Source organism: Salarias fasciatus, chromosome 13, assembly GCF_902148845.1.
Source record: "Salarias fasciatus chromosome 13, fSalaFa1.1, whole genome shotgun sequence".
Taxonomy (NCBI): Eukaryota; Metazoa; Chordata; class Actinopteri; order Blenniiformes; family Blenniidae; genus Salarias; species Salarias fasciatus.
This window is the reverse complement of record NC_043757.1, coordinates 4,939,667-4,962,339: the sequence shown is the minus strand read 5'-3', so window position 1 is coordinate 4,962,339 and position 22,673 is coordinate 4,939,667. Positions and strand designations below refer to the sequence as shown.

Below are 22,673 nucleotides of genomic sequence, written 5' to 3'. Positions count from 1 at the left end.
CGCCTTCTCCGTTCAGCCCCGCCACCATCCCTCCTGGCAGAACCCCCCCCCCTTTCCTCTTTCCCCTGTCGTCTTCCTCCCTCTGGGGATTTTCTGAGTTTTCCCTGGTTTTCCCTTTCGAAACGGGCGATTGATTAACAAATAGGGGCATTCTCTCCCCTTTCTCCCTCTCCCTTCACTCTCCCTGTCGTTCCTCGTTTGTTCTCCGCTCTCCCGCTCCTCTCTCATCACCTCTCTTTCGGCCGAGCTCTGTCATCGAGGGGGATATTTGAGGGGATCAGGGGGCTGCAAGCCGCCCTCCCTCCCTCCTCACCCCCACTCTTCCTCCCTCCTTCCCCGCACTCTTCTCCTCATTCACTCTGCCCTCCCGTCTTCCTTCTACACTTGTGGCAGTACAGACTGAGCTTTGTTTGCCGGAACCTGTCTGTGGCTGTTACACACACACACACACACGCACACACGCGCACACACACACACACCCTCCTCCTCTCACCCGTAACCATTGTCTGAAACTAGAAACACCCCGGCTCACCTCCACACCTCCTCCTTCCCCAGCCCCTCTCTCCTCCCATCCAATCACCCCAGCTGGGTTAGGAATGTGGCAGGAATGACTGACCTTACACACACACACACACACACACACACACACACACACACACACACACACACACACACACACACACAGTTGTTACCTGCATCCCTTTTTTTTTTTTTTTTCCAAGTCAACTGCTGCAGTGGCCACCTTTCGTGTCTGTTACTGTGTGCGACTGAAATGTTGGGATTGGATTGGGAACTGAGGAAGTTGTCAAACTAAATGTCAACTTTCATCATTTAATGAAATAGTAATGAGACAAAGCAATGCAACATTCCATAATAAGACCAGACGCACAAGCAGAAGGAGACCAGGGAAGAATGCGACTCCAGACTGAAACCTGAAACAAGTGAAAGCTGCAGTAGTCAGTGGTAACAGTGTTAAAAGATAAAGTTAAAAGCTGTTAAACTAAAACCTCAAAATTAAATAAAAATGCCAAAAAAATATAAATGTCTAACTTTAGATGTAAAATTCCAAGTGGATCTTTTAAAACTTAAAAGTTCTGTTTCATTCAGAATCTTCCAGCCTTAAACTTCTCCAACTTCTCCTACAGTCACATTTTTCACAGTTTTCTAAAAATGTTCATGCTTATGCTTAGAAGTAGGTTTTTTGAACATGTTGTTATAAGAACCAAAGCTGTATGAAAATGATCGAGACTGCTTTTGTAACAAGTTGTGTTTGTGCTTCACCTCCTTCTCTTTGGTTTTTCTTTTAGGAGCTGCTGCAGACGAACACCTGCATCCACACCAGATGGAGGAGCAAGCACTGCTGCCAGGTTTACACCCACCTCAGCCCAACACACACACACACGCACGCACGCACACGCGCATGCACACACACCCTCAGTTATCAGGGTGCTTTAAGCTCTCTTATAATTATAAGACCTCAGTTTTTGATTTTCAAGGTGAACGCTCGTGTTACCAATCCACATGAAAGCTAATTAATGTGCATGGTTGTTTGAAATTGTCCCATATAATGTTCCAGAATGTGATTTATTTTGGAAAACATCTCAGATTCTGTTATATTTTTCACATGAATTTAAAAAACAGGGACCATTTTTGATACAGTATATCAAATTTTACATTCTAAATGAACTATTGAACGAACTTACTAACTGACTCTTAAACTGGGAACTGTATGAACAGCTTCATTAAACTAATTGATGTGTTGGGATGCTGTTTCTGTCTTTGTTTCTGCTTGAAATGATTTAGTTACCTGGTTAGGAATGCTTTATATGTCGCTGGGAGAAATTACAGTCTGTATATATTAATATGCTTTTTTAAAATTGTAAAGTACCTCTGAATTGAAGATGTCTTCTGGCCCAGTGGAATGGATTTTCACTGTCTGGTGTAACATAACCTTGAAGTTTGAATAAGAAAGACTTCCTGCCATGACCTCTGCCTTTCATCCTAGTTAAAAAAATGTTTAAGATCAGGGATGTTAAACATAACCGTGGAACTGCACTTTGCAGGTGATGCTGAGCAACGCTGTGCTCGCGACTCTGAACCTGAACGGACCTCAGCTCGAACAAATCTGCATCGACCGCACGTTAACGGGCCGACTCCCAGCTCACACCGCGACCGACGGTTGGTGACTCACGTCCTCTCTCAAACACACAGACATACACGAGCACACACACACATTGCGTTGTGTTGCACTGAGTTGCTGTAAACTAACTAATGCTGAAGAACTGCCAGGCAGGGACAGTTGAATTTGACCGTATGGGGCCTTTCTGCAGAGAGTTTGCATCTTTTCAATGTTCATATGTCCATTTTTTTTTCTCCTGTTTCCTCTGACAGTGCAAATATGTATTTGAGTTTGATTACTGAATCATCTATAGATGTGATTGTGATTGTGTGCGAGTGCGAGTGCCTCTATTGCCCGTCAGCTGGGATCGGATCCAGACGCCTGCGAGCCTGAAAAAGATCTCAGTTTTAAAGAGGGTTAACAAAATATTGATGATTTATAAATCAGACATCACTCTTATTTTAAAAACTAAATTATAACTAAGCTGCAACCTTTGTTTCAGCTGGGATTCTCTAAAATGTTCAAAAGTTTAAACCTGAAACTGCTCCTTAAACAGACTCTGGTGCTGTGAATCCTCCTGTCAGTCATCCTGGCCTAAGCCCTCACAGCTCCGCTGTGTGGCGTGAGATATTTTTGACTGTGATTTTGGTTACTTTGGTGCTGCTGATGCTAATTAGTCCTGTTCTGTTGCAGCCAACGTGCCCATTATTGCAGTCAACAATTCTCTCTCTCTCCTTCATTGTCGGGATTTCTGCATTCACTGAATGAAATTATGGTTTATGTGTGACTTAGATATTCAAGAGGTTCTCTGTGGTTTAAGCAGATTTAAGGACACAAACATCATTGTTTCCACCACAAGGCCTGGCTACCTCTTTCTGCCTGAAGCAACACACACACACACACATACATACACACACACACACACACACACATATATATACACACATTTGCATTTAAATATTTTAGGATTAAAAAAAAAAGCACGAAACCGTCGCCACCACGCACTCTTCTCTCACACTGTCAAACATTGTGTTTTTACACCTGCTCACCCCACATGTGGCACATACACAATCTTCGCACCACTCGGTCACACACACACACACACACACACACACACACACACACACACACACACACACATAACAGGTGCCACAGGTGAGCCATGCAGCTCTGCTAGCTAATTGCGGGCAAATCCTTTTGTGCTACGTCTGTCCAGGGGCCTTCCCTTAAGAGCATCCATCAGTGTTTTTCCTCCATTGCGGGCTCCTCCGGGGAGCGTGGCCCCCCCCGCCTCGCACTGCAGACCTGGCAGGAGAGAACAAGGAGGCCGTGGACAGCGGCCCAAATCTGCTAATTATTTCTTTCTTTCTGTATCAATTATTTGTTCATAACACCACCCTCCCCGCTTCCGCCCGAGGTCTCCTGACACTTGATAAAGCCCCCACAGCGCACACACAGGCACATACACACATGCACGCACATGTAGACGCATGCACATGCTTGTTCACTCACACACACACACACACACACACACACACACACACACACACACACACACACACACACACACACACACACACACACACGTATGCCCTTCTGTACATATGCATGCAAATATAATTTCAGGAACACACTTTATAAAGACGATAGAAAAACAAACACTTCCTGTATGTTCACTCAGGTTTACAGAAAGTGACACACACACACACACACACACACACACACACACACACACACCCACTCACACATAGACACAGGTACACACCCACACCCACTCACCTCCCACTGCGCTCCATTCAAAGCCTCAGAGGCACTAATTATTAGAGTAATGGTTGTGAGAGGGTGGGTTTCCGGGGATTGTGCGTGTGTGTGTACGTGTGCGCATGTGAGTGTGTGTGAGCGTGAGGGGGTGTAAGAGGTTAGAGGTTCTCACATCTGCCACTTGTTAAATTACGCCCGAGACAATTAGGGAGTCAGAACAGATCACAACAACGAACACATTTACAAGGCGCAACGACGGTTACTGTTTACAATTACGACCTCTGTGTGTGTCTGTGTGAGAGTGTGTGTGTATGTGTGTGTGTGTGTGTGTGTGTGTCTGTCAGGTATAAATTACTTATTATTACTTGCATGCACTCATTTTCCACTTCATTAGGTGTACTTTTACAATCTAATGTGATCTAGTACTACAGCGCCTCCATGAATCCTGCTTTTACAATGTTAATTAAGTTCAGCTTTGCTTGCGGTCATCACAGAGGTTTTGATTTAACTGCCTCTTAATTTTTTATGGTGGGGTTTAACTGGGCTGCAAAATATTGAGGGATGTGTACAATACTCTTTATGATGTGTTTTTTTTTTTTTTTTTTTGGCCAAACTTTAGAAACATTTTATTATGATGACTCCGGCATCGACGCCATTGAAAAATGCAACAGATTTTTAAATGAAAACGTCTTGTTAGGTTGTTGATTTGTACCTAATGAAGTGGTAAACGAGTGTGTTTTTGCAAATGATATCTCTTTTAGAAGGTCAATCACACAGCTATTCATCAATTCCACTGCATATTTTACTCTTAATGAATTATTCAGTTCATTATTTAATAGGCGGAATCAGAAAAAAGTGGTCTGACATGACTTCTTACAAACCTAATCTCCCATTTTTCGTTGTATATTATGATTTTTAACTGCATATGTCAAGAAGCACTCTACAAAAAAGATGTATCTTTAAAAATAAATGATATATATCACAAGGTAAAAACATTCATCTATCAGTACATTCAAGGATTTAATTAGTAACTTGTTAAAGAAAGATTGTTCATGTTCTTCTCAGTTTTATGTGTTTGTGTTGTCCAATTCTTGTGTATTGTGCCACTTGGAGCCTGTTTTAGTGGTTCCACTTTGCCTTTTTTGTACCATTGTACAAAGAAATAATACAGTTTATTTGTAGTGCAGTCTATCTCTCAGAAATTTTAGAGAAAGCACAATATGCAGAAAAGCATCAGCAAAAAGAATCTTAAGAACTATGAAACAAAACTGTGACTGTCAGGATTCTCCGCTGAACTGATCGCGAACTCACTCAGATCTCCGTTCCCAAGGAAATATTCACCTCAGTTTGACTCCATGTCAAGACACACCAAAATTAATACAAACAACATTTTGATTGTTGATTAAAGTGAGAAAATGACATTTTCTGAGACTGGTTTGAGTTACAGTGTGACGAAACAATGAGTTTAGTCCAGCTGCAGCTCTGAGGTCAGGAACATTTTGCCCATTTTCATCTGACTTTCACGTTTCATTGTTGAGGTCTAATTGTGACATTTGTGAACAAGCTTTGCGAGTTCTTTGTCTTGTTACAACTTCATACTGTCTCCTACCTTAAGCCATCCCTCCTTGACCGAGGATGTCTTCCCCTTTCTGTTAGGATGAAGGTCATTTCACTCGGTTTCGCACGCATCATTCAAATTGACTTCATGTTGAGATTCTTGTAATTTTCGTTATTAATGATTTGGTTTTGTTGAAATACAGAGATTTTAATTGGTATACTCTACGTCACAACACACAAAATTACTGATACACCTTCAAGCAACATAAATTCATAGCAGCATAACAGTAGGATGGGTTGAGACTGCCTGAACCACATGCAACTACCAGAAAGAAGCTTTGAGTTAAATCTTACCAGTATTGAGGATTTCTGCTTCCAAAAGCAAAAATGAATTAGGTTTATACCCTGTGAATCTTTCATTAAATGTTTCACATAAGAAAATCCAGCTGTAATATTAATTTGTGAGTAGCTGAAACCAGTAAATGTTTTGGCGCTTTTGCTTGAATAATCTGGAACGATTTCACCAATTATCAAAATAGTTGCTGATTCATTTGCTTTTCTCCCTGCATTTAATTGACTGAAGGCTGCAGCTCCAGTTAAATCTTAAATTAAACTGTAAGCCGTGGTGTAATGACAGAAAATGTATTTTCATTTCTGCAACAGGATGTGACAACTTTCCAAAGCAAAAAAAAAGAAAAAAAAAAGAAAGAAGGAAAGAAAGAAAGGGGGGGGGGGATGTGGAGATTTCAGTGTTTGGATGCAGAAGAAAATCCCTTTTCTGATTTGCATGGATTGGAACGGATGTGAGACCTTGTACGTTTTGGATATTTGAGACACCAAACAACTGCAGCCAGGTCTGTTTTTGTTTCAGGATAGCACAAAGCAGGCTTTACCGTCCTCTGTTAAACTTTGCGTCCCGAATGCCAGTGAGCGCGGTGTTTCCTCCAGCAGCTCCGATTGCATCATACAGAGCAATAGATTACAAACATTTTACACCATCAAAGTATTACCAGCCTCCTTTGGCCGATGACTGGGCCAAGCTGCGCATATGCTCCACGATTAAGCATCCTTAAGTGATTTTTCATAGCCGGTTTCATTTACCCATGTTTAAATGTGCTTTGGTTAAGCCCATTGGCCTCTTATGTCAACATGCTGCTGAGGAGATGGCATTAAATGGATTTAGGGGACTGAGTGTGCGTGCGTGTTTTTTTTTTTTTTTTTTTTGTCAGTGTGTGAGCGTGTGCGTGCTTCAACATGTGGTGGCTTTGCCTTACTCTTGTGAGACTGTGTCGGTGCGTGTTTGTAAATTTGTAAATGTGCGTGCAGGAAAAAGGTGGTTGCGGGCTTGATGGTATGAAAGCATATGCAGTTCTCCACGCTTGTGTCCAGGGGCGCTCATATGCTTATGTACATGTTAACATGCAGCAGCTCTGTGTTTGTGGATTTGTGTGTTTGTAATGGGGGGTAGGGGTGGGGGGTTGTGTTGCAGGGTGGGTCATGAAGGTCTGGCCCTTAATGCCAAATCAGCCACCTGGTCCCAGATTGGGCCTCAGCCTGGCTTCACATCCCCTCCCTCATTTGGAAATGAATAGGATTAATCTTAATCCCGTTTATAGACACCCATTGAGATCAATACTAAACTGCATTTAACTTGATTTGTCTGTAATCTATTACAAAGACGCTTACGATTGCATTAAATGTTGTCAGTAAGCTAAGGATTCATTAATGGTTGTATTTCCCTTCTTTTTTTTTTTTTTTTAATGGTTTTAATCTTTGAAGCAGTTTTTTGGTTCCGAATGTTTCATAATCCAAGTTCAACACAGGCAGAATCAGCTGACCTGCTTTAAGTTTGAGTTTTTCCTGCATTTCTGAGCAGTTTCTCCTCTCCCCTCATGAATATTTACACGTTAATTTAAAATTTTCACACAACAGGATGATTTAAAGTGTAATCATACCAATACCCTCACGTTTATAAATACACACACGCCGTGGTTAATTGCCGGTTAGATTTCTAAATCTCGAGGTGCAGCCTCGCTCGTTCAACTCAAAGCAGGATATCTGAGAGACATGTGTAACAACCCCACCCCCCTCCCTTTCCATTTAATTGGTTTCATAAACAGATTAATTTGAAGGCGAGGGGGGCTTAATTGCTAATCAGCGTTTCCACGCAGCTCCCAAAGAGTTGAACAGGATCAAGTGTGTTCTCCTACCGCAGAAAGGCCTCAGAGCCTTCAGCGCACTGACAGGAGGGGGGGGGGATACAAACGATGGCAGCGGAGGGGAGGCGGAGATGAGGGAAACTGTGGAAAGGAGTGCAGAAAAAAACAGAAGTTTTGACGGTGGTAATAAACTGAATGCAAATTACAAAAGGCAAAGAAAATAGAAATATATGTTTATTATGTTCACTGGAGAGCAAGTGAGTGTCTGTGACGGTGATCAGTGCAAACCAAAGCACTTTAGTACCAGTTTATATCTTCTTGCAAAGCATGGTTTTGAGGCTAATGTTTTCAGAAAGGTTGATAAAGCTTTAAACATGTTCGGTTTAGGAAGAGACAAATGTTTCTTGTGTTTCAGAAGTTGTAATTTGTTCAATTAGTTTTTCCACTGGTCAAATTTTGCTGTTTAATCCTTCAGATCGTGATCAAAAGGCAAAAGAGAAACTTTATTTTACCTTCCTGGCCTGAAACCAGCAATTCAGTATGCATCGATCCCTGGCTGTTCAGTATACAAGGCCCACCTCTCGCTCACTCTGTCATGCACACACTGACGCCAAGTTGTTTTCATTCATAACAATGGTGCTTCGCGCTGAAATACTAGTCCCTGCAGTAACTCTCAGGACCTCTACAGAATGACTGTCTCATCACAGAACAGATTCACCAGCCTGTCACACTCAACAATTTCACAAACCTCAGATATTCAAAGTGGAAATTATCTTAGAAAATGTTAATCATTACTATTAAATACTATGAAGTCACAATACATCCATGTGTCATTATTACCAACAACAGTTTCCAGAATCAGATTTTTTGACCCCCAGATTTGACTTCAACCTGAATATTTTTTTATTGCAAACAGCGAGAATTATTTTTTTTCCTCGAAATTCTGTTTAATGTGTCATGGGGTGGAGGTTGGTGGCCGCACTGCCTCTCTTTCTTAACTCCTAGCTTCTCTTCTTCGATGAAGCACCTGGAAGTTCAGAGGATTTGCATTTTCTCGTGTGTCTTAATTCCCAAGTAGAGAGAATCACCAAACAGTCGCCGCGGCGGTCATCTCTGGCTGTGTAGGAAGACGCTCTTTACCTCTGCAGCATGTGGTTTTGTTTCGTGTCCTGAGCGGTGATGTGGACTGTGTTGGTGTCGTCCCCAGCGGTGCTGAGCGACCGGCTGATTCTGCTGTCCTTCCTGGAGCAGAGCCAAGTGGCTGCGGTCTACCTGCACAGAAAGAACCTGGACTCCCTGGAGACTGGCAGGAGAACAGACAAACTGTCCCCCTCTGAAATCAAGGTACGACCGAGCGCATTGATGGAGCGTGCACCACTGATGCATGTGCTGAACAGAGTGTAAGAGACAAGGATGCATAAAGGCTATATCACTATCAGGCCGCTTCTCTTAATCCAGTCAGATGGGAAACTGTTTCTTTTCCTCTCAAAGTGAGATCAAGTAAACCGTCACAACAAGAGACAAGGTTGTTTTTTTAATTAAAATTCCTATTTTAATGATTTTGAAAGTGGAATGCATGTTTCTTCTCATGCTTATGGTTGGTCTAAAATACTGAAGCTCAGTTTTAGACAAAACTCCTTGTTTCTCAACACAACATTGAGACCTGGTCTGAGATACCGGTGATGCAGCCATGAAAGCTAGCAAGCTGTTCGTATGAGTTTGTAAAAACATGCATAAAGCAACAGCTATAGGAGATGTTTTTTGGACATTTCACCATATTTTGCAACAGAAGGTTTCATTAAAATTGACTTTGTGTTTGAGATTCTAGTCATTTTAAAAGGAATTGTAAGGTTTTGTGAAAATATAGATTTTTTTTAATCATATAAACTCTGATTCACAACAAAAAAGGTTTAAAACTAGAGGTTATTATGTCGCTGTTTCACCAGTTTGACCCACTCAAGATGAAATTGGGCTGAATGTGGCCCCTGCTCTACAGCCTCATATCCCACTGAGATACCGTTGATCTGCTGATTTACACCTTCAGGTTGAGTCAAAAAGCAAAAGTTCCAATGTGCAATGATTTAATGATTATACCAGGTGCATGAGAATCCAGCCACAGATACTGGGTGTTGTTCTTACAGTGGTTCAAAATGCTTTATTTCAAATATTTTGAATGCCACCAAGGATACCATGCTATGGGAGGACCAGGTGGAACTTCATATAAATCTGTATATAGCGAGGAAACGTCTGAGATGTTCTGCAAAATTGCACTGTTTTGATTTTCTGTGTGGAGGCCTATGTTCCAATAACAGTATTTAAAAAAATCTGATTAATTCTATGTGATCAGAAAGTGACCAGAAACATAATTTATATACTCAAGCAAGCAAGCCTTTTACAAGACACCCAGACAGAGGTGGAGCATACAAACTCAGCACAGAAGGGCTTTTTACTGTAAGACTAACCATTTCAATGTGTGGCCTGTTTCAGGTAAAATAACAGTGAGTTGGCATATTCAGTATCTGTAGATAAAGCAGCATTACTCCAATACAAACATCTACAGACATCACTTCTAGAAATGTGTTTTGTTAAATATTGAGGCCAGTTTGCCTGCGTGTGCTTTCATACACAACTCTCTCATCCATTTGGCCTTAAATAACATGTAAATACAGAATACATCTACCTCGTGATAAAAAAATTTTTGTCAGCATCGCCTTCAGTGTTAGATGTGCCCAGTTTCCTTCCAGTTCTCTGCAGCCCTTTGTACGGCTCTATTAATCTGCCGTACAGCTGTGTGCTAAGCTCAGGCTGATCTCCAGGTGTTTCTTTTTTGTAGGTGTTAGTAATAGGTCTGATTAAATGTGGCCCACTTTTTTCCCCCACAAAACAAAACTACACTGTCCCTCCTCCTCCACTAGCTTGCTAACCGCTAACCCTGGCATTATCACATTACTGCCAGGCCCTTTTGTTAAGGTGTGTGTGTGTGTGTGTGTGTGTGTGTGTGTGTGTGTGTGTGTGTGTGTGTGTGTGTGTGTGTGTGTGTGTGTGTATATACGTGCGTGCATGTCAGTGTGTGTAAAAGCAATCGTTGCTGTCGTGTGTCTGTCTCCAGAAGCACAGTCCTGATAAGACGCCCCCTCCCTCACCACCACTACCACTTTATATTGTACAACACACACATGCACTTAGACACACTCACTCACACACACACACACACACACACACTGCATGCATGTGCATGCAACCTGCATCGTGCACAGACTCACGCGCATCACGCCCTTCCCCCCACCCCCAACAAACACACACATCCACGTACACATCGCCCTGGTCCAGTGGGCTAAGCTGGAGAAGGGAGAGTAAGGGGCGTTGGGGGGGGGGGGGGGGGGGGGGGGGGGGGGGGGGGGGGGGGGGGGGGGGGGGGCAGGAATGGGGGGGCTAAACTAATCCGGTCCACAGAAAGTGGTTTTTGATTATTGCTGACCAGCAAACGCCAGCAGAAAAAAAAAAAAAAAAAAAAACCTGAGAAGAGCAAGGAGATGGGTGAGGATGGAGGGGGCACACAGGGGGTAGAGATAGAGTGTGTTATTAACCCGGTGATTTTCCGATTTTTTTTTTTTTTTTTCCTTCTTCTTCTTTTCCATTTCTAATCTGTCAGTGATCTCCCGTTCAGCTATTTGGGGGCAACTCTTTGTTCCCTTTATCATCAGATGTACCTCCATCATTTTCAGGCATATTTTGTGTCCAAAGCAAATTTAACCCCCTGAAGAGCTCCAGGAGGGCAGACATGGACCACTGCATCTCAAATCTGCTCTGCCATATACAATAGAGCGTGTTGATTTTCTAACTTCTGCATGTTCTTGTCCTTTTACCCATTTATTTATTTTTTGGCAACCTAATTGATTTCTAAGGAGACATTCCTGTATTTCTGACAACACTCCCATTTAGTGGGATTTTGATGTTACAACTGACTGCTCTTTTCTTGGGTTTCAAACATTTATTTTGGCTCAAACGTCTCATTGATCTATTACAAAAAAAAAATCCAATTACTCAACCTTTTTTTCCTCTCTATTCTTGTGTGTGTGTTTTTTTTTGTTTTGTTTTGTCCTTCATTCATTCATTCATTAATTCAAGCATGTTTTATTCCGCGATTCCCACTTTCCTAAAGCGGTAGTGCATAAAAGCAACCTTTTTTTTTTTTTTTATAGGAGTCTTTCCAAACCCAAAACAAAGAGCTTTTCTTTCATTATGCTTCCTAATTTTTTCCTTCTTTCCACTCCTTCACTCTGTCCTGCCTCTATCTGCCAGGTCTGAGAGACTCTTCTGTACTGTGACAGAGGTCGTGGATCAACCCTGGTTTATTATGTTAGTGAGTGTGACTGCAGATAGCAAGTGCATGAAAGCCCCGTATGAATATGTGTGCGTGCGTGCACGTGCGAGTGCGCGTGTGAAGAGGGAATGAGCTGTGGTATACATGAAAGGCAGGGTCACAGTGTTCGACCTGCAATTTCACCTGCTTTAAAAGCGCTCCTGAATGGTTTGTTTAACCACGTATGCCTTCCCTCTGTGCTCCCATAAAAGCGAGTGTTCATATAGATCACCTCCTCTACGTCTGTGCTTGTGTACATACGTGCACACATTTATGTATGTGCAGGCCTATGTAAGCGTGAGATCCAGCCCCCCCCCACCCCCCTCCCTTGTCGAGCGCCACGAGAGCTCATTACCGCGCGTCTCTTTGTTGTGGCCCGTAGAGCGTGGCGGACCTTCCCAAAAATATGCACATCACTAAAACAACAAGCCCGACAGAACAAAACGCACACAGACATTAATAATGGAAGATGAAAAAAAAAAACAACCTTAGACATCAACAAAAACAGAGTTGGGGGAAGAGGGAGGAATATGAGGTTACTGATGCAAAAGTGTCGGAGCCCTCAGGTTCTGAACCAGGCCAGGAAAGTGAATCCAAATGAATGAAACACGAAGATAACTTCCCTTTCTTTCTTAGCTGTATAAACATCCATTCCTTACTGTGCACTATTGATTGGTGCTTTTTTAACTGGAAGCGTCACAAAAGTGCAAAATGTTGCAATTATGTCTGATTGCTACTCTGCACAATTATGCTTTAATTACTATAATCTTGAAAATATGAGTGTTTGACTTTACACTCAGATGCTTTCCGCTGTGAATTTCAGTCACACAGCTCCTTGGTAGGTAACTCAGCTGTTCACAGCTCTTGCAGACGCTACACGCATAACTTTATCTAAGCATGTGCATGACTGACAATGCTGGCAAAAGAAACTTGGATCAGTTTATAGTTAAATGTGCTGCAGGAACTTTAAAACGCAGTTTCAGTTTCAGTTTCAGTTAATGAGAAATTAATGCTTCAGCGTCCCAAGTCATGACTGAAGCCCCTTGTTTTACTTCCCAACAGGTAAATCAGGTAAAGACGGCAGTGGTGATGCTTCATGGATAAAACCTACAAATGCACCAACACAATTTTAAAAACTGCACAAAAGATCCAAAGGCAGAACTCAAACTGGAAATATTTTGGCTGTGAGACAAAATAAGAGTGCACGAAATGCATCACCCTGCAGTTTTCCTGATACGTCTGTTGCGTCCATTTAGAGACAAAATTAAAGCATCTCTGGCAATCTCTAGCAAAGCTGAGCCATGTTATCTTTCTTTGTCAAGGCTGGGTTTACAGCAGAGCTGTTGCTTTAGATCACATTAGACCCGACATGTGTTCTTGATGTGCAGGCTCTCTATAGCAGTGTTCAATAAGCTGTCAGATTACATCTATTGGTTTATTAATGAACATTTTCAGAGGGAATGGGACGAGCACAGAGCGTTAATACTGCTTTTGTGCTCCTGTTTTGTGTACAGGTGGTGTGTGTCGACGTGGGCGGGAGGAGTCGTGAAGGTCGGCGACATGTGAGTCTCAACTGTGTCCAGGATGTGGCGCTGTGCTGGTGGAACCTGGATCAGCCCGGGGAGGAGCTGTGGACCAACACACACAAAAACAACCTGGTCCTGATCAGCTGCTCACCCACCGACGGCCTCAAGGTAAGAACACACACGTATACATGCTTATACGCACAGGCCATCATCAAGACCTCTTGTTGCCTTGAGATGTTCCTTTATTCTTTTTTGTTGTTTCCAGCCAAGGTGCTGAGAACGTTTGTCGCAGATTTATGGTTCATTTTCACACAGTAGCATCACTCAGTCCCTGCGGGTTTTTCTGCTAATCCATGACAGAAGTCTCGTTCCACCATATCCTGATAAATGGATGCCATTGAAATGCAGTGAACTCATTGTCTTTCTATCATCTCGAACCGGTTCAGAAATTTCTCTCTGACACCAACAAGTGATTTCTGCCTGGAGAGGCAGCAGGTGTCTGAGATATTCCTCTCTGTCCATCCAAAAATGAACTCCTCCAGTTTCCGCCACGTTTCCAGCTGAATTCTGTTTGAGCTGGAGATTTACCTCCTCTTCAACTTCCAGGTCAGGATTTAGTGCAGAGTTCGAGTGTATGCACAGCACTGGATTGATTTTTCCTTCAAATCTGGGCCTCATGTATGAGCGCAGAGAAAGCTGCGTCGGCTCTCTTTACATCCAGGTAGGAAAATTAGATAAGTTGGTTTCATCCCACAGTGCAGAGTTTTCTCAGGTCATTGCAGCTCAGGAATCACAGCAGTATATAAAGGCGTCCCTCCATTCATCTTCTATACCTCTCCATCTCATTTTGCTGGGCTGCAGCCTTCAGCTTTCAGCTCAGTGTGGAAAAAGGAGGTTCATGAGACACTGCCCAGAAAGGAACAGCCTGAACTACAACCAGTGAACTTTTGAACAGACTGTGCTCATTAATCCACAACTGTGCAGCCCTACTCTGCATGTATTATACAGCTTGATACCGCTGCGTGTGTTTATTGTAGAGTGTGGTCATAGATATTGAGTTGTTGCCACAAAAAAAGGAGAGGGAAAACTGAATAAAATTGCATCAAGTGATTGAAGCCCAGGCCATGTTGGGTTTCAGATGCGTGTTTCCTTTGAACAAATCTTGAGGACTGTGCACAGTGGAGAAATTCCTGCTGTTATTTGAATACTTTTTGAATGCAGTCTTTAAACTTGATCAGGTGCACACAACTTTGTGGCCAAAGTTCTGCACATTTCCTGAGGTTCAGTTCACATCATTGATCTGATGGTAAAATTTCAGTGTGAGCACAGAAAATTGAACTTCACTGGGTGGGTCTATCCCATGAAATCACACCAAACACTTCTTAAATGTGGCGTTGAGCAGCCAAAATTGGTGTTTCAGGTGGAACGTTTCACTGCACAGGAGTCAGACGTCCAGAAGGAGTTCACACAGGAACACTTGTTTCTTCATTCTGGAAGTCACCTGATCAGGAGGCCTCATTTACACTTCACTCAAGTCACACCGAGCACTTAGAAATGGGATAAGATCCCATGGCAGACTTAAGTCAGACTGTTAAGATTACAGATCCCATCTTGGCTGTGAACACCTCGAGATCTCTGAGGATGGGAAGGACATGGCTGCAGAAACCACATGAAAGGATGAATGTATTAATGATCATTTACAGTGATATGTTTGATCCAAGACTTCATTTTTTTATGTATTTTGTTGAAAACGTCCTATTTACAGAATTTAAGTTAGTTTTCTTATTTTTAAGTGGCGATAAACACTGTCAGAAGTGTTAAGGTAGGGACACTTTGGAAACATGCAGGACCAGGAGTATCATGTCTAAATGTGAGATTTAAAAGCCACACAATCAGGTTACATTTGTAAATGATGGATGAAAAGAACTGATGTAGAATTGGTGTGAGGATACAGTAATGTAAAGCTGCAGAGGTGAAGTGACTGCAAGGAGAGTCAAGCGCACAACTGAGAAGAAGGTATTCAGGGGCCGTTACTTTTCATGGATGAGGTATTTCTAATTTTAAAAAGTCAGTATTGATCTATAAACTGAGCAATTCACTTTAAGTTAGTGTATATTTGCTGTTCCTGTTGTTTTAAAATGGATTTCTTTATTTATTTAACCTTTATTTAACCAGGAAGGTCCCATTGAGATTAAAAACCTCTTTTTTAAGGGATTCCTGGGTTATAATCCATATTCTACTGATAGGACTGAGGATTGTGTCCGACAGAAAAAAACACTATGGTTTTAGCGTGATTTGCTCAATGAATATGGTAAACCGGGCATGTTCAGGATAGCACAAAACTGGTGACATTTATGGTATTAATTATTACTTCATTTATAAGGATCTTGGTTAGTCGGGCTCAGTGTGTAGAACCTCACAAGCCCATGAGCTTGAATGAGAGCACAATAGAAGTGATGTGCATTCAAATAATTCCTCAGCTCTTCTTATTGGTGCAGGAAGACATAAAAAAAAAAAAAGTTAATTTAAATGACTCTGAAGAAGAAATTTAGTCATCAGAATGAAGTGAAGCAATGAGATTAAATTAAATGAGAATCCATAATGTGCCATATTGGTCTTAATATAAGAGGACTTTCTTTTCCCTTGAAAATAGGGCTGAAAAAGTGAGGTGGTGTTATAACTGAGTCACTCAGTGCAGCGTAGGAACAGGGAGAGCACAGAAAGAGTCAGAGGAGATCGTACTGTGGTCCTGATAGTGGTCTACCTGCGTGTAAAGCAGAGGGAATGATTACTGACAGAGAACCGGGAAGAAAGAACGACCATAACCAGATCTGGTATTCAGCTGAAGGCCCGGAAAGGCTCCAAATAGAGCGGTATCCCTGACACTGAGTTTAAAGCCAGTCTTGGCTGGTGTAGAAGATTCATGTGGCGGAACGGACCGTCTTGAAAGGAGAGGAACAACTTTGGTCCGGGCTGAAGTCAGATTACACTCAGAAGCTGCTGCCCTCACAGCGTAATGTCACCAGTCTGAGAGAAAAACACCTGGACCGCCTGAATTGGAGAAGAAAAACACCTGCTGCACGGAGGACACACGCCCTCATAGATATTCTGATATTTCAAATCATTACTTGGGTGACTTGGATGAAAAGGCCCAGATGGAAGATCCAACCATCCACATTGGAGTTGATCTACGATCCAACTGAGCCTCAGTCGCTCCAATTTAACACACTTACATGTTTCTCACACACGAGGGAGACACGTTGAGTAGGGACCTGGATGGGATTGGGGATGGTGTGTTAGTCACCTCAAGGGTGGTACCTCCGTGTTGCACGTCCATGCATCACCATATGAAACGAGCAGGAGAGCTTAGCCGTGGTACAGCGTGAAGGAGAACGCCCACACATCCACACACACACACTCAGAGAGCCTGAGACACACGTCTTCATGGCCTCTGGCAACAATTCCCCAAGAAAAAAAAAAAAAAAAAACCCTACCCGTGACCCGATTCTACGTGGATGCAGGATTTGGCCTTGTGCCGAGAGCAGATGAAAGACCCCAAATTACCGAACCGGGCTTAGCTCCACTCTTCGTACCGCGGTAAGCGTATGCAAAATATTCCCCACACCAGGAGAGAGTCTGCGAGAAGGAGGAAAGATGAGCGTTACCAATCGCACGCTAGGCAAACAAATTCACGCAGGAGAGAAGGAGGGAGGGATCGGAGGTGTGTGTGCATGCGTGTGTGTGTGTGTGTGTGTGTGTGTGTGTGTGTGTGGAGGGGGGAGGACACGAATATTGAAATAATCAAAGCCGATGCTGTTTGCGTCTTTTTTTTTTCTGCTTCTTGTTTTTGGAACACTACATTTATCACACTTCCTCACCTAGTTTATTCTCTCCCGTCTCCCTCATCACCCCCACCACCACCACCACCATCCCACCCCCCTACCTCTTCTTCTTCTCTCCTCCTCCTTCGTTCCTCCTCGCTTCAACAACATTAAAGTCTCTTCGTGGGGCTGCGGCATCGCGCTCTAATGAAAGCGTTTGTTGTCATTTTTCAGATGCGCGGTGTGAAATTAAGCGAGCAGTTTATGTAAGAGCCGTAGCGGGAATCAAACACCGGGCACACATCGGGCGACGCCAGCTACTTCAATCACTTCAAGCTCATATATATGTTCCTTTTGTTCAGTTCGCTATCTGCCGCGCTAAGCCAATTTTCTAGCCAGTCTCTCGGCATTTAAAAAAGTCTGATTTCCTTCCCTATGTGGTCTTAATTCGTATACCCACCCCCCCACCCCCATCTCCACCAGCAGCCCCAGCTCCCCTCCTCACACTGATAAGTGGAGCCATGGGGGGTGGGAGGTGGGAAGGAGAGGAAAACATACACACTTAAACAACTGTGTATGTGTTTTTTTATGCAGCCGGTTAACATTTATAATGATCCATCCTTCATGCTTCCTCTTTCAACCCCCTACTTACCCTCTTATTCCTAAACAAACAAATTTGATAATCTTAATAAAAACAAGTGTGTGCGTGTGTGTGTTTCAATTTTGTGCTTGTTTGTGAACATACTTCAAAAAACTGTACGAGTATCTTATCTGTAACCATACAGTTTTTTTTTTCTGCAGTTGTATGAACCGTGTGTATTTTAGTTCTGACATCTTTTAATTATTATTATTGACTTGGAGAATACAATAAGAATATATAATTGAATATAAATTAATCTGTAATCTGTCCTTCATTTGTCCCTCCAGGACGCTGTGGTTACGAATGCTGCTCTCAAAGCTAAATTAACCTTGTTTAACCCTTCATCAGGCTAGTGACTATATATAGTGACTGTATGTTCTACAATGGTAAACTAAAAGAAGTACAAGCACATACGAATTTAAAAAATTAAATTGTTGAGACAGGTGTTATATTTGTAGTATTTCTTGTGAAAGCATAGATTCCATGGTGTTTGGCCGATTAGCTTCAGCAGAGCATTTCCTACAGTGCATGCATTTATCTCAATATGGAGAGAATTTACAAGAACAAAAACCCTTTGCAGAGAAAACTATTACAAGTGACACTATCTACTTTCAAACATGCACCCAACAAATGTAATGAGTTATCTTGACAGTACTTTTGTAATAACCTTGTAGTGTTATTGTAGACAAGTAGTACAGTTTTACGCTTCTGTACAAGAGATTTGTAACTGTGCTGTAGTGGTGTATCTTTATACTGACTTTGAAATCTTAAAATACGGAAATATCCTCAAATGTTCACATATGTTAATGAGTGTCCTATAAAGGATTAATGGTTGAATCTGCCTCTAAAAACATGAAAAGCTGCCGTCTTTTAATGTAAAATGAAAGCACATACAGTGGAGAGCACATTTCATCTGTGCTGCAAAATACTTTGTGCCATGTGTGGAATCCAAAGTGCAGAATTACTCCGAGCTCCACCGCTTTGTGAGGGAAGATATCACACGGAAAGACGCGCCGCTCGCGCACTTTTGGCCGCCATGAGTGCGATTCCCTTCGTACAGCCATCAGCTCTCTGGCGCCGCTTTGGACGGCGGAGGTGTGAGGAATATTTCGGTTGTCATCCCGCTGTGCGGCTGCATTTCCTCACATCAGTTACTTCAACTCCAAACCAAATTCACATACCTAAAAACTTCTGCAGTCCCACCCAGCCCCAGAACCCCCCCCCCTCCATCCATCCCTCGACTCGTCTCCAAGTCTCTCCATCTCTCTCACTCTCGCTCTCTCTCTGTCTCTCCCCGTCTTTCTCTGCTCCGTGAGCTGGAAAATTGGCTTCAAAAGGCCACTGCTGTGAACAAGGGCCAGCCACACAGTTGGGCCCGTCCGCTTTATCTTTCACGCCATGGAGGGGGAAAAAAGGTGCCGGTGAGAGAGAGGAGGAGAAGAATGGAGAAGAATAGTTTTGACCAGTCACTGAAACCAATAACCAGGAGAAAGCTACTTACTTGAGCTTTCTCTCGCTCTCTCTCTCTCTCTCTCTCTCTCTCTCTCTCTCTCTCTCTGCATCTTTCTCTCCCCCTCTTCACCCTATCTCTCACTCCCTCTTTGTTCTTTCACTCTTCCTCATCATCATCTCTGCATATTCCTGTCATTCTGCACCTTTTCCTTTCCGTCTCTCCTCTTTTGCACGTCCTTTCGCTCACTTTGCTCCCTCCCTTCACTGACCTCTCTCCTTCATCATTTCCTATTTTATGCTCCCACAATCAGGGAATGCTGCTGTCTATTCACATGCTATTTTATACTCCGAGGAGTTCACAAACAGAGCGGTTTATGAATATTTTAAGGAGACACACACACTGCATTACAAAGTCTTTCTTTCTTCACTTGATTTAATAACTGCTCATTGTTAAAGGATTTTACCTGGAGAACAGATGTGCTTTTAGAAGGAATGAGACTTAAAGACATGGAATAATGTTGATGTGCTCTACATTTGAGCACAGTTTCTCAAATTCACCCTAAAAATCACACATGAAAAACCTCCAAATGTAAAATTTAAAGGCTGGAGTCTGAACTGTCTCATCTCTTGAAAGGCTGTGTATCTGTCCATCCTTCTATATTCTACTCTGCTTTATCAAATTGTTTGCTTCAGGTGATCCCAGCTAACTTCTGCTGTAAGGATCCCTCTTTCTGCTGGAGTATATTCATTTTGAAAGGATCATTTAATTAAACCTAAACTATTCACAAAAAGTAAGGAAATATGTGTTTTAGTAGGTTAACTTTATTATTGTAGCAATACTTTGTTTAGCACTGTGTATCTCCATTTGAAATGTGCCACGAGCAGCAGAGAGGAACGTTTGTTTTGCACTTGTGAAAAATTTGCCAAATCTTCTTGATCAGCTGCAAACAGCAGTGAGTAGCAATGCAGAAACTCCTGAGCTGTTAACTGAACACACTCTCGTGCTGTAAGTTGACTGATCGAGTGGTCATTTTTCATCTTAATCCGTTTTGCATTAAAATACATTGTTCGTAGTGATTTTTAGGGTCTCTGAACAGTAATTGCATATTTAGGCCTGATGATGCATCTGCTACTTACATGGTTCTGCACTGTAGCTTATTTTTTGGGAATTTAACTTGTCTTTATTGCACATGAATTACATCCACTTTCAAAAACTGTGTTTCCACTTATTGATATTTGTTTTACTTCAGCATTTTATCAAGATTTCTTTTCAAAATCTACTGGGAAGGGGACATCTCCTGCGCTGGTTTCTTCACAGATGGCACCCTGGGGTTAATACATAGTGATAATGTATTAACATGTCAGAATGATGTTAAAACCGCTCTTTTCTTCAGGTCCAGCAGGGAAATCAATGGCATCGACTGTATTGTTGTAGTTAAACGTTGGTAAATCCATGTTTCCGCGCTAATACCCAGTGTATATGTGAAGTTATTGATTGATTGATTAATTGATCGTCTGTCCACACTTTGAAGTCATACATAATTTTTTTTTTTTTTTTTTTTTTTTTTTGGAAGCATCACAGCTCCTGGATTTATCGTACTATTGTAGGTTAAACTGGTGTAAACTTGAGCTGACGCTGCCCACCCTGCTTCCCCCTTTCCTTGGAGGGTGGCCCGTCAGAGGACACACAGCTGAATCAGCTTCACCTCCCCCCCCCCTGATGGTGCCATGGTGCCATGCTGGCACAGCGGGCAGAAGCAAGGCCGGGCACGGGATGAAAGCTGAGGCAGGTTGTGTTTGGGAGGCGAAGAGGGGGTCAAGGCTTGTGACATCGGAGTCGCTGCTTGGATTCCTGTGACAGCGTTCTGTTGGATTGCACTCCGCCAACCTTCGTTTTGCTCCGTGCTTGTACTCTAGTTTATTTATTGCATATGTCACTTTGTCCCTGCAGATATGCAGCTATCCAGACAACTACACCCTCCCAAGGATACACCACCTCTTACATGAATTGAGCCCCTCTTGCCTGCCGCCTCAAATAAACACACACATCGACGTGCAGCACCCACCCCCCGGGGAGCAGCAGGAGCTCGCTCCGAGGGATTATAGAGAGGAAAAAAAGCTTTCAGGAGGACAGTCATCTGCTTCTCTCCTGCTGTAGACCATGGGCAGGCAAAAAAAAAAAAAAAAAGAAAGCAACGGCCTTCTTCCCTCTAAGTCCCTTTTTGGCAAAGCCTGCCAAAAAACTGGGCCGAGCAGCTTTGCAAAAGGAATGGAAGGCAGGCAAGCAGCCGATCCGTCTTTCTGTCTACACGGCGAAAAGAAATGGGCTCATTTAGCCAAAGCTGCCGTGGTCAATGCAGGGCTCTGATAGAGGCTTTGGTGAGGTGAAATCCCACCTAAAAGCTCCGCTAGTGACTGTGGAAGTGTTGGACTGCTGTTTAGTGCAGGCTGTTGTCTCCTGTCATCCACCTACTGTTTCTGCCTCCTTGTGGGTGTTTTATCGACAGTACCACCCGTGACTCGGCCTATTTCCTTCAGTGTCGATGCCTGTTTGCTTTGCAGGGCCTTTTGTGCCCACTCCCACCCACTGGTTAGGGGCCAGGAGCAAATAATCCCCCTGCTGGATTTGACCATCGGTCAAATAATTCCCAGATTTCTTCATACAAGGTCTTGTTTCCCGTCGTTGACGATGTCCTGTGTTGAGCTCTTGGCTCTTCACACAGGTAAACAGAGGAGGGTGTTTATCGCCGGGTGCCAAGCTGTGGCATGCTCAGGGAGAAGACGCCATTGACCTTGAGTTAAAATGAAGCTCTTATCATTAGCTGTCCTGATTGACAGCCGGGTGTTTATGTGCAGCGTGGACGACTCCGTTTCTTCCATCTCCACGTGGGATTGTGGCTGCTGCCATCGTATGACTCATTTCTGTCTGTCTTTTTCTCACACATGTCATAACTTGCTCTCTCTCTCTTTTTTTTTCAAATTTGAAAACAGGTTAGTTCATTAGCTCCAGTCTTCCCCATCCAAAGCATGTCCGAACAACAACAACAAAGTTTGAAGATCCACTGTCTGTGTCGAGACACACAACTTCTAAATGTGTCATTGTATCAAATTACTTCATTATTGCTTATTGCAGTGTGTGAAATCATTACATAGAATCGTATTATAATAGTCAATGGTGGACAAGGGAAAAAAAATTAAAAAAAATAATAGTCAGTGGTGAAATAAATGTTATGAACATGTCAGAATAACAGCAGAGTATTTATTTGTTTTACCTG

The 22,673-nt window shown here is 42.8% G+C and overlaps 1 protein-coding gene across 2 annotated transcripts in view; it reads left to right on the top strand.

The window, feature by feature from the left end:
• The window catches only part of wdpcp (WD repeat containing planar cell polarity effector), a 111,569-nt gene that overhangs the window by 47,005 nt on the left and 41,891 nt on the right, over positions 1-22,673 (top strand). For both annotated transcript variants that reach the window (XM_030106989.1, XM_030106988.1), the window contains exons 7-10: positions 1,308-1,367; positions 2,064-2,178; positions 8,804-8,940; positions 13,474-13,653. In XM_030106989.1, coding sequence (XP_029962849.1) covers positions 1,308-1,367; positions 2,064-2,178; positions 8,804-8,940; positions 13,474-13,653 — 492 coding nt within the window. The remainder of the gene's footprint in view (positions 1-1,307; positions 1,368-2,063; positions 2,179-8,803; positions 8,941-13,473; positions 13,654-22,673) is intronic.